Genomic DNA, 12,944 nt, shown 5'->3' on the forward strand with positions numbered 1-12,944 from the left:
TTGTCCTAGGCAAATGCAAGAAAATATTTTAAGGAAGAAAAAAACCTTATCTTAATAATTCCATGTTCAAAAATCTGGTATTTTACCCAGCTACAGATTCAAATGCTCTAAAATCTATCAAAAAGGATATAAAAGTGAACAGATTTATTTTGGGATTTTAGCTCGAAGATGTTATCAGACTCAATTTAACCTAAATTTCCTCAACCCACCATGAGTATTTGGTGGGTACTCCTGTGCTTAGGATATAAGAAAATGAAAACTGACATTAGACATTGTGAGGGCAAAAACAGAAAATGGCGTTTTCTATTTAAATACTTAAAAAATATTAAACAACCTAATACTTTGAAAGAAAACAAGTACTATGTAAATGTATTTATTGTCACGGGTACTCCGCTAAAGCGGAAGCAGCACAGCTTGGAGGACAGAGGACTGACCTAACTTCTCCTTTCTTCCATTTCCTGGCTTGCTGAGAAAACTCTTGGCTCCAAACAAAGGATTTATACTAACTATAAAAAGTGGCTCTCAATACCTCAGACAGATCTCAGGAAGACAGTAAAAAAAATGATTCTAGTTCTTAAGAACAAGAGCTCTTAAGTGAAGATATTTTGTTACCATCTTAAACTTGGAAATCTAAATGGAATGATAAGAATTGTACATCTTTGGGGTTAGTTCCAGAGTACCAATTCTATTTTGAAGCTATATATTAAAAAAAAGATAAGCCACAGAAAAAGATCCTATTAGGGACTTCTATTCCTTCCCTCCCCAAAATGTCTAAAATACAGGAAAAATAGAAAATATAGGCATCTGTTTTTAAACTAATCAGTCTTGGTCATCATTGACCAGTATTTTCACAACTAGCAATAGCACTGCTATTACCAATTTTCATTTAATTACATTAAAAAAATAACCAATTCAGCTTTACTAAAGAACAGGACAAAATGGTAATTCATCAATCCAAAATTAGATTTTCTATTTTGTAAATTTTCTGAAAATATCTATTCTACTGAAAGCACAGATTATAGATCAAAACCTGGTGGGTTCAAATCTTTTAAGGGGGGAAAAAAATCAGTCACTGAAATCTCATAAGTTTTGTAGAACAAACCAAAAAACCATACCAACAAAAATCCCAAACAAACATACTTTAACATCAGTGGTAGCACCTACTTTCGATCTTATATTCCCTAAAAAGTACTATTTTGGAGCAAGCAGCTCAATCATGACAGGGATTTGTCATATGATTATTTATGTATGTATTCCTAAATTCTCTTTTTGCAAAATGACACTGAACCACTACTCTAAAGTTGATTTCTGAACCATTACTTTTGCCTAAAAATGGCAGGATATTTCCCAAAGGGATGCTCATTAGTTAAGTGTGTCATCAGCCCGTGCCTCTTACCTGTCATTGTACACTGGTAGTGAGAAACCACTGTTGGGGTGAAGGCTAAAAAAGAAAAATTAGGGAAAGCAAACTGAATAATAAAACAAATGTGTGCATAGATATTTTTGTGTGTAAATATAATTCTACAAATACATAATATAGACATTGTTTGTGTATAAAGGAAAGGAAAATGACAGCAAGTGAGTAGAGAGAGAGTGAGAGTGTGTGTGTATGTGTGTGTGTATGTGTGTGTGTGTGTGTGTGTGTGTGTGTGTGCAGGCACAATAGATAAAAATCAGACACATATAAAGAAGGCATTTCACGTGAGGGGAACAGACTTATTACCTAAGGCTTAGTTCTAAAATTGCTACTAGGTAGATCATTACATTCTCTACTTGATAAAAAATTTCATGTTGGTGACATAATTTTAGCTTTATCAAGACACTTATCTAATTTTTTAAAAGCAATTTTGCTACAGTTCTGAATACCCCATATGTTAAGCAAACAGTCTAACTTCCTAGAAAGCAATGTTACTCATCCCCCAACTTTCACCATTATCTCTGGAGATTTCTCTCTTCCCCTTACTGGTTTGTTTTTGCCAATGACAAATTTGAGGGACTAAAATAAATCAATAAATTAGGCAGATACTTAAGGAAAACCAAACCTTGTAATTTCCAAGCTTTCCGTTGTTCTTCTTTGGCAATTTGTTCCATGTCTTTGTCGTATATGTAATCCTGACACATAAAGCAGTAAATACCCCCATACAAAAGGTCTATGGCTGCAATGAGAAGAGAGGAAAAGGGAGGGGGAGGAGAAAGACACAAAATTTAATTAGGAATTAAAAGATAACATGCTCTTTAGTTTTTTCACTGGCCTGAAGGTTTATGTTTGACATTTCTTTTTACTCTTTCCTAAACCTCAATTCATAGAAACCTCTTACTAAAGTATTTTTATTCCATTCAATACAGGTACTCCTGTATATGGGGGTAATTTAATTTATTTCTGTCATTTTCTGGCTTCTTGCCAATTCTGGTATGTCAGAAGAAAGCCAATCTTACAAATACCAATTCTGGAGAATAACTTTGTGCTTTTTATTTTAACATGAAAATGACATTTGAAGCATGAGCAAAGCTATCATTACTTACAAAATAATGAATATGGATATTTATGGCTAACTGATTTATGTTAAATCCAATTAACATTTTCTTAGGTTTCTCACTAGTACAGAACAGCTCATGAAGATAATATCTATTTGCATAAACTCTGACTCCAAGAAAGAAAATTATTTTAAATTGAAGATACCTAGCCCGTTTTGGAAAATCTTATTTGGTTTCTAGTATGGCTGATCAGATGACCATTGGGGTCAGTCCTGAGATATCTTTATCTTAACTTCCTAAAGAATGGATAATTTATTTTACCAGAAAAATAAATGACAAAAAAAACATTCTGAGCTCAAAATAATGTTAATGGCAAGGCATTAGTGAATTGATCTTTGAGATTCTTTATATATTACTACTTCTACTTACTATGCATACTAAATTTAGTTTAAATAGACTTTCTTTAGATTGACAACAATCACAACATTTTCAAATAGTTAAAATACTACTATTACTACTTACTATGCATACTAAATTTAGTTTAAATAGACTTTCTTTAGATTGACAACAATCACAACATTTTCAAATAGTTAAAATACTATTGTAGTATTTTCAAGAGAAAAACTTCTTACAATTAGGTTATGTTAAATTTCAAATAGAGAGGAAGAGTAGATAGAAGACTCTCAGAATCATGTGGAGTCCCATCCCACTTTTGACATATACTGGTAGTGTGACCCTGGATAAGCCCCAAGTCTCAAATGCCCAAAGCAATTTCATAAGATGTAAACTATAGCATAACTGGGGTTCATATTGTTTATGAAATCACAGAATCAACCAAAAAATAACAATAATAAAGGTTTAAGCAATTAGCCAGGAATATTCTCATCAAAAGTATACTGTCTAAAACAAAAACAAAAAAATTTAGAAAAACAATAAATATTAGAATTGAGCCAAAAGACTATATTTTAGATAAAGGCAAACATCATTATTTCCCTAAATTGGTATTATTGTTATAAAAATAAAAGTGTCTCCACTGCACTGAATTCCTACAGCACTACATAATTTTGTGTTTAATTGTACAATGTCTTGTATTGTTCTTTAATTGTTTCCCATTGGCAGACATTGTCTGCCCAACTATACTATCTGCCTCTTCAAGAAAAAGACACTCCCCTGATCCCCAATACTTTTTTTTGTATGAAAAACAATAATTTTAGAGATAGAAAGGAACTACTGAAATTATCTTTCAATCCAGACCTGCAAAGAAATGTTTTCTATGATATCACCAAATTTTGCCTCCAACTGAAGCCTTCCAATAAGAGTACACCACTTAATGCAATCATTTTGCTTCTGAAAGTTCTATGGGGTGTTTCCTAAATTTCTGTTGATTAAAAAAAAGATTTTCCATCTCATGAAGCAAATGGATATAAAAAATCAAGGATTATACTTAACTAAAGATTTTGTATATTTGTCACCTTGTCACAGAAATAACAATGAATTTGTTGCTCAGAAACAAAGAAAGCTATATCTAGTTTGAAGCAAAATTACACTGATAATCTGTGATACTTTTCCTAACTTTTTTTTCCAGCTGTTCTTGCTTCAAAGTAAAATGCTGCCACTTCCATATAGGGATATGTTCATATTGAAAGGAGCTAAAAATGACAATGAGAAAAGCAACTTGAGATAGTTCTGAAGAATTGAAAGGAAAAGTCCCTCAGATAAAGATATCAAAAAGACTTGTTTTAAAGGAGCTCAGAGGCAAAAGTATTAATAAATTATGGGGATAGCAGAATTGCATTATTGTCTATTAGTTTATTTACATATGAATGTTTTCAGGATTTAAGGTTGTATCTGATAAACCTTAAATCAAAGGATTGTTTGGAGATGTTGAGAAAATTATACATAGATAAGAGAAGGAAGGAGTATGGAATGGTTTAAGATTGACCTGCAGAACAGTGTGGACTTAAGGCTACATGTAAATTAAGGTGAAAGCTCACCTAATAGAACCCAATGTCCTAGGAGAAGAGGTCAAAGTTCCAGTGGGGGAGAGATGGGGATAATGATTACATATGTATCAGATACAGACTGTGCACCTTAAGTTCCTAAACCTAAATTGGAGATAAGCACTAATTTGAGACACAATGATATGACATGATAGGAAGAGTGAGAAGATAGAACACCCAACTGAAGAAGGAAGCTGATGATTGAGACCAAAGCAGAATGGAGGAGAATCAAAATATAAAAAGCAGCTGCCTTAGAATGAATTAGTTAGAAGTGCTAACTAAAGTAAGATAGTGTTGTGCCAAAATATAGAGATGAGTTGAGAAATATTAATTTTTAATTGGAGAATTTATTTAAGTTGACTTGACCATACAGGATTAGCATCCAAAGCATGTGGTGGTGAACAAAAGGGCATAGGGCTTTCTATAGGGGTATGACAGAGACCAGAAAACAGGTCAGCCTGCTTCCTTATCTGACATTTTTGCAACTATTTGTTAAGGGGATACATCAAAGACAAAGCCAGAGAGACAGTAGTCTTGCATGAGAATTCCATTGCTATTCTTATGGTCAGGAGGGTTCTGACAGAGGAGAGAAAAGTCTTTTTAGGTGTGAAAAAGGGGGTTTAGGATTGCAGGTCATTTTAAGTTCTCAACCCAGTTTTCCAAATCCAATTTTTCTGGGAGGTTAGGGCTATGGTTTTCATAGTAGAAGCTGCAACTGTAGGAAGCTCATTGGAACAATGAGAATCCTGCTGTGGAAAAAGCTGTCTGAGCTTCTCTATATTCCTATTTAAGGGAGCCACAATTTGAAGGTTGAGGGTTGGTAATCCCTAAAGTTTATCTGGTACAGTTTTGGACTGGGGGAGGGTTATGTAGCTGGCTAAGAGATGACCAGAAGAGAATCCACTTGTGTGAAGAGCTGCTAAGCCTAACTCTATTACTCTTTATTCTTATCTATATCACTGAAGTCAGGAAACCTTTGGAAGTCTCAACTGCATTGCCCTTAGTGGCTTAAGAAGGAGAAAGTTCCTCAGTCAGGAAAGCAAATCTGACTAACTTTGTGGTTTCTCAGTTTAAAGAAAGTAAGTGCTTCTGCAACTAGCCAAGGGGGACAAGCTAGGATAGTCTTAGCCTAAATCTGTTTCAAAGAAAGAATGTAATGCTGCTCTCTACTCAAAGAGTTTAACAATATTCTTCGCAGTAGAATAATATCAAGTAAGTAGTTTTGCCCAGGAAGAAAAGAGGAAAAATTCAGAAAAGGAACTGGTGATGCATGGCTCAATTTATTTCCCAAAAGAAACCAGTGACTTCTAGGCTTTTAATCCAGACATAAGTTGCCCCAAACACATGCATTTTTCTGTGGTCCTTCTCTGCTGCTAGTGCATCTACTCTCCTCCTCTTATCCATAGATACTATAGACAAGGGTAAGAGAGCATGCCCTAAGTTTATAAGTACAGTACTGTGACATTTTGATTATTCCCGTTTTTATTTCTACTGAATAAATGTTATGATTAAGAGTTAAGGGACAGCTATATGGCACAGTGGATAGAGCATGCGCCCTGGAGTCAGTAGGACCTGAGTTCAAATGTGAACTCTCAGATACTTGACACTTACTAGTTGGGTGCCTCTGGGCAAGTCCAACTGACTTGTTTTCTGCCACTGTCCCTCCTCCTAAAGATTTTTAAAGTTCCATAGTAACAACAATATTGTACAATGATCAAATGTGCATAATTTAGCTATTTTTCTGCAATACAATATGACAATTCAAAAGGATTAAAGATGAAAAAGTTTTCTCCAGAGAAAGAACTAATGGAGTCAGAATGCAGATTGAATTTTCAAACTCAAATTATCGACTAGAATATTTGAATGCTGCATTTTGCCCTTAACAAAGCTTTACTTGATTGAATTTAAGCATAATATCAATAACCATATAGAAAACATTACTTACAGAGGCATACTCAGAAGTTGTGATTAAGTGAGGTAGCAATAATCTTTTGCAAAATAAAATAAGTCAAATTGTACAGAAATATAATATTTTGCTAGTACCCTATTAGAATTGAGTGGTCAACTCCTAACCCAGTGTTGCTCACAGTATGGTATAAGAGACTATTTTCAGATTATAATAAACAATTCTGGCAATTCTGGATGGACTTACTTGCAATGAGCAGAATTCACAAGTTATAGTTTTAGTTAGGCATTCTTTCTGGCTAGGAAATTACATAGAAAGGTGTTACTACTGATTCTGTAATGGTGTTCAGGTAATTTAACCTCTCTATTCAGTATACATAAAAAGAATTAAACATTAATTAAGCATTTTATATATTGGGCACTGTGCTGGGTCACAGGGATAGAAGGACAAAATCTGAAATCTAGATGACTTTTAAAGTGCCACAGAATACCAAGTAACTAAGAGTATCTGGTCTTAATAGTTCCTCAAAAAAAGGAGTTCATTAATAAGAGACACTAAACTACCCAATGTCTCAATGATATTCAAGATACTCTTCTACCTCTCTGTTTTTTTGTGTCTCCTCTTACCCTCCATTATTTCTTCAAAAGCTATTTTGATTATATTAGTTAAATCCCATTAGAGTAATCTTAAGAGGGTTATTAAATTCTTTATAGTACAACTTTCTTATGTTACAGTAACATGACAGCCCTTTATAATGAGTCTGATGTTCTCACTAAATGGGATAAACTGAGTGACAAACAAGCTCTCATAAGAATGTGGCTGTAAAGGTCCAGAAAAGAAACTCGCACAGTGCAATAAGGAAGTACAAAGCCCTTGAAGCTCAAGATCCCTGAATGTCCCGTTTGCTGTGACCAGCACAGATGCCTTGTGAGCAGAAGCTCTGGTTGCACTGAGATCCCATCATCAACGGGAGGTGTCTCCTTCTCTAGTTGGCTGTGTGTGAGACCTCACAGACCCTATATAAGCAATGGGGACCAAGAAGTAGGTGGAGTTTACTAGGAGTTCATTAGAAGTTGACTAGGAGTCAGCAGCTGAGGTCAGGAAGAGTGCAGGAAAGGGCAGGATGTGAACAAATAGAATAAAGATCTTGAGCTTGCATGCAGCTGTTCTCAGGGTGCTCCACTGGACCCAAGAACCACCGCTTGATGAGATTGTGGCCAGAGATCTCTGAAGACCTCTGATTGGGTAAGATTGATAAAGAATCACTGTGTGAGGAAGTGGCCAGATCATCTGAAGGCCTGGGAATTAGGTGTGATTGGTAACCATAGCATCTGGGTGGGAGGTTACATGTGACCTCAACCTATATCCTAATGGTGATTTGAGACTTTATAATAACAGGTGTTCAATTATCTTAAATAAACAAACATTTCCCTCCTGTCTGCCTCCCAACTTTTTATTAGCATTTAAGTACATAATATAGTGGGTTATTGACTAGTATTCTTTGTTTCTTTGGGTAAATTAAAACTCCCCAGATGACAAAAGGTCAGCACCCTTCTCATCCCCCTCCTTGTGCCTGGGATCTCTATAATCTTGTATTTTGAAGTTTGTACTTTGCACTCCTTTACTGACACTTTGTCTTTTAGAAGTTGCCCCTTCTCTCCCAGCATAGTAAATCCTTTTTTTGCTTTTTACCCCTTGAGTATCTCTTGATTTTAATTTGGGTAAGGGTTGCTGTTCACTTAAGTTGGATTTTTTTTTCCTTTTTAGTTAGCCTCACTTTGTGTCCAAACTTTTCACAGGCTTTGACTGTGAGTGAATTCTGTGTCAATATTTAATCCCAACTATGAAGACTTCATATTTCTCATGAAAATTTGATAAAGATCTGTAAAAACTTGAGATATTCCTTTTGGTTTATCTTGGGTACCTTTGTTCCCCTTTCAATCATGCACATTTTTTGATAATGATGTTTATACCATTCCTAGATTATAAATTAATCATTGTTGGTAACCCACTATAGTAAAAAGCATCTATCATGAATTTTACCATTAACCTTTGGGTTCCTTACAATTCTTATTCTTCAGAGATCAGCTATACTAATACTAAGACTTTTTCTTTCAGGGCAAAACTAGAGGTTGAATGGAAGCTCCAGCAAGTAACAAAACAAAGTACATGGAGAGAGGAAGCAGGAAGAACTGAGTTTAAATTGTGGAAAACACTGAAAAATTGGATTTCTGCAGTGTTCCAAGCTTCGTGTGGGATAGTGGGTACCACTGACCAAGAGGTTTTCAGAATGTGAGAGGTTAAGGAAGGTTAAGATTCCACAGAACAATTAAGTGATGGATAGAAGCCCAGAGCAAAAGAGGAATTATAGAGCTAGGAAGACACAGGTGGACTCAGCAATCTTGTGGGTTTGAGAAAACCTCAAACTTAAGATAATAGTCCATTCATCCCAAACTAGTTGGGGTCAATGACCTGACTTAACCAAATCACTATTGCAGCCTGCTTAATAAGCTAACTGAATATTAAACAACAACACATCCCATAGGAGGAATTTTGAACATGGGATGTATGATGAGGGAGAGGGAACATGTTTATACATATTTAGGGGAAACATAACGGGCATAGCAAAAAGTTTTAACCCAGAAAGGAATGGACCAAAAATCTAGTCTCTAAAGAGAGGAATTGTGTCAAAATAGCAAGTATAAAGGTTCTCCCACTTTCGTGATTAATGCTCCCTCTCTCCATGAAGAGGAGGAAGCCCATTTCTGGCCATGGTAAGATGATTTCTTAAATTCTTCTTTAATCAATTTTCCTCCTATTTGATTTTCAGTGTCAAGAGTGTATTTCTAACAAAATCTATCCTCTAATATTTAGCTAGCTGTGTAAACCTGAGCGAGTCATTTAACTGCTGACTGCTTCATCTGCAAAATGGGAATAGTGATGCTCTCTCAAATACTGCCAACATTTTTTTAATGTTTTTCCATAACAAGCAACTAATTTATCAAATATCTATTATATGCGGAACAACACTGTGCTAGCCATCTAGAGAGACATAAACACACACAAAAGTAGATAGTCTTTAGTCCCCTTTGATCTCTATCTCCCAGGCTCCAAGGAGTCCAAACAGAGCCCAAACCTTTCAGAATGAATCAATTCCCACAGAAATTCTAAATTCTCAATCAATTGAGGAATCCTGATCTGATGTATCCGAGCCCCCATCTGGTCTGACCAACTCAAGCTGTCCAAGCCCCCAAGAAGATATCCAATATAACAGCTTCCCTTGACCAAGGTCTTTGCAGATGGACTAAGCAATTTGCCAGGACCATTTTGCCCATTGAGAAAGCATTCTCAGTGCCCAAACTCCATTTTCCAATGCTCTGTCACTATAGAAGTCAGTCTCTTAGTAAATTGATTTCTATCTAACAATAAAGTTTCATTTTGCAACTAATAATTAAGGAATGAGTGAATTTTTATTTAAAGGGGATCTTAACAACTCTCTTATTGCCACTAACCTCTTGGCCACCAGGAATTGAGACCACTCAAACAGCATCAATAGTGCTTAAAAGTTGTGAAATTCTTTTAATAACATTCTCTTATTTGAACCTTACAACAATTCTGCGAAGTAGATGCTGTTATATATTTAAAGATAAGGAAACTGAGACAGAGAAAAGGTGTGACTTATACATACAGTAATATGACTGAGGCCTTTATAATCTACATTTTAAGACTTAATCCAAATTATGAAGGCTTCATATTTTTCCCCCACAGCTATTAAGTTCTGCAGCACAATTCCCACCAAGATATTTTTAACTCCAAGTGCAATATTCTATCCACTATCTCAACCAGTTACTTTACCTTCAAAGGGTTTATCTTCTAGCAGGAGATGACACAAATAATTATAGTACAAAATAATACAAATTGCTAACTGATAATGGTAAGAGATGAACTAGCAGTAAGAAATCCAAGCCATCAATAGCCATTTAAAAATATTCCAAGTTACTAATAAATAGAAATGCAATTTAAAGCAATTCACACACCTATCAGGATTGATAACCTTTGCCAGGATTGGGAAAGTTGACAAAAAAGAAAATGATGAATGCTGGAAGGCACTGGGAAAACTGACACATTAATGCATTGTTAGAAGAGCTGTGAATGGTCTAGTCAGCCACTCTGAAGAGCAATTTGTCCAAAATGAAACCGAGTCTGTCATTTGATTCACCAAAAGAGATTTTTAAAAGGGCAAAGAGATCTATGTATACAAAAACATTTGTAGGAGCTCTTCTTGTAGTGGGGGAAAAAAAAACTAAGGTATGAAGGTGGAATGGAAGAATAAATAACACTATATGAAGGTAATGAAAAAATGAATGGATTACTGAAAAAATAAAAAAGGAATGATTTCTGAGAAATCTGGGAAGATTTTATTATGCTAACTAAAGGGGATAGTAACAAGAAAACAATTTTTACCTATGAACCTAGAGATAATTTTGAAAGGCTCAGGAATGCTGAGCAATGCAATGATCAATCATGAATCCAGGGGACTAAAGAACAAAGATATTACCCACTTCTTAATAGAGGAAACAGTGAAAGCTTAGATGTTTCCAGTTTGTCCTCAAGATTCTGAAATAACCCAAGATTCAATATTCTTAAAAAGTAGCAATAGAGCTAATACTGATCTCTTCAGAAGTGCTGTAGAGCTCAGCTCTAACATCAAATCCCCAAAGTTAGGAAGTAGAATAAAAGGATGAGCCAACAAACTAAAGAAATCCCTAGAGTTGTAGGAAAGCTCAGACTATACACCCAGAAAAAGGTGACTTGAAAACATTTATAAGCAAAGCCTCACAGAAAAATGCAGCTTGGATACAAAGTCAACTATAATTATGGAGGAAATGGAAGGAGGAATTTTTTTTTAAGTATAAAAAATTGTATAAATGAAATGGAGAGGGAAAATTGGAAAAGAAATGAGGAAGAAGAATTGGAAATTTCAAGCTAACAATTCCATGAAATAAGAAATAGTAAAACAAAGTGAAAAGAATAGAGGAAGGAAAAAAAAAAAAAAAAAAAAGATCTAACAACAAAAACCCCATCAAAAAAAAGACCAAGGAGAAAAAAGAATCATTGAGATATCTAAACACCATGAACAAAAACAAGCTTCAGCATCCTATTTCCAAAAATCCTTTTAAAAAAAATTGCTTGAGCCAGAAGACAGTAGAAATAGAAAAAAATCTCATCAGCTCCTGAAAATAATCTCAAAATAAAAGCTCCTAGAAACATCACTCAAAGAAAATATGCTTTAAGCAGCCCAGCCAGAAAGAAATAGTTCAAATACCAAGGAGCCAAAAGCAGGCTCACACATGATTTACCCTTTAAAAAGGAGCAGGCAATTTAAAATGATATTCCAGAAGAGGCAAAAGCCATACAGTCAAGAATAACTTAATCAGCAAAACAATGTAATACTACAAGGGAAAAAATGGATTTTTAATGAAACAGAGGACTTCCAAACATTCCTAATGAAAAGATAAGAATTGCTGTGAAACTGAAGTTCAAAGGAGTAAAGAGAAATAAACAAACAAAAAACAACGAAAAAGTAAAAATGAATTAATAATAAGGGATTAAGTTTGGATAAGGTGTTTACATTCAATATGGAGAGATGATAAATGTGTCCCCTAAGAACCTTATGGTCATTCATGGGTTATAGGGGAAGTCAAATAGACATGGTAGAAGTGAGTTTATTAAGTCTTGAAGATCTTATAAGAATGAAAAAAAAAAAGGGAAGAAAAGGAAAGTTAGGAAAATTATCTCACATAATCGGGGTATACAAGTAGATATCTGGATTATCCAAAGAAGGAAAAAGTGGCAGACAGGGACACTTCAACCTCTCGGTCTGTCTCTCACACACATAGAGAGTTGGGGACAAAAATACATTTCATTCAAAAGGGAAATATTAGGGGAAAGGGAAACAGGATTTGGAAGAAGAGGGGAAGAATTATATCTAAGCAAAATAAATTCTAACTAAGGATGTTCACTTCACTCTCACTAATCTTCAATCTTTCTCTGTCTACTGAATACTTCTTTACCATCTACAAACATGATCATACCTTGCCCATTCTCAAAAACCCTCACTTGGTTCATTTATCCCTTTTATGTCATGGATCTCTTTCACTTTCTTTCTTCTCACAGTCTTCTTATCTTTACAGTCTAGAATATGGAAATATTTAGAAGAAATGCACATATTTATCCTATATCAGATTGCTTACAATCTTGGGGAGGGAAAGGAGAGGGAGAAAAATTTGGAAAAATTTTGCAAAGGTGAATGTTGAAAACTATCTTAGTACGTATTTGGAAAAATAAAATACTAAAAAAAAAAACCAAAAACAAAAAACACAACAAAACTCTACAATTTAGTTTCTGACCATAACCACACTGAATTGAAAAGAGACACAGACTAAACACAAGTTATGTGTCCCCTGAGAATCAAGGGTACCCATATCAGTTATCATTTCATCTCTTTTTTGGAGTTGTTTTCCCCTAAGTTTGTGAGCTCCTTGAAGAAGAGCTTTTTTTTG

General features: G+C 34.8%; 1 protein-coding gene across 4 annotated transcripts in view; it reads right to left on the reverse strand.

Annotated features, from left to right (window-relative positions):
- The window catches only part of USP22 (ubiquitin specific peptidase 22), a 245,338-nt gene that overhangs the window by 102,093 nt on the left and 130,301 nt on the right, over positions 1-12,944 (reverse strand). For 2 of the 4 annotated variants that reach the window (XM_031940391.1, XM_031940382.1), the window contains one exon: positions 2,043-2,156. In XM_031940391.1, the coding sequence (XP_031796251.1) occupies positions 2,043-2,156 (114 nt within the window). Of the gene's footprint in view, positions 1-1,396; positions 1,442-2,042; positions 2,157-12,476; positions 12,563-12,944 lie in introns of those variants that run through there. The other 2 variants (XM_031940370.1, XM_031940376.1) reach the window with 2 other exon arrangements.

The sequence above is a fragment of the Sarcophilus harrisii genome, chromosome 1 (assembly GCF_902635505.1).
Source record: "Sarcophilus harrisii chromosome 1, mSarHar1.11, whole genome shotgun sequence".
Taxonomy (NCBI): Eukaryota; Metazoa; Chordata; class Mammalia; order Dasyuromorphia; family Dasyuridae; genus Sarcophilus; species Sarcophilus harrisii.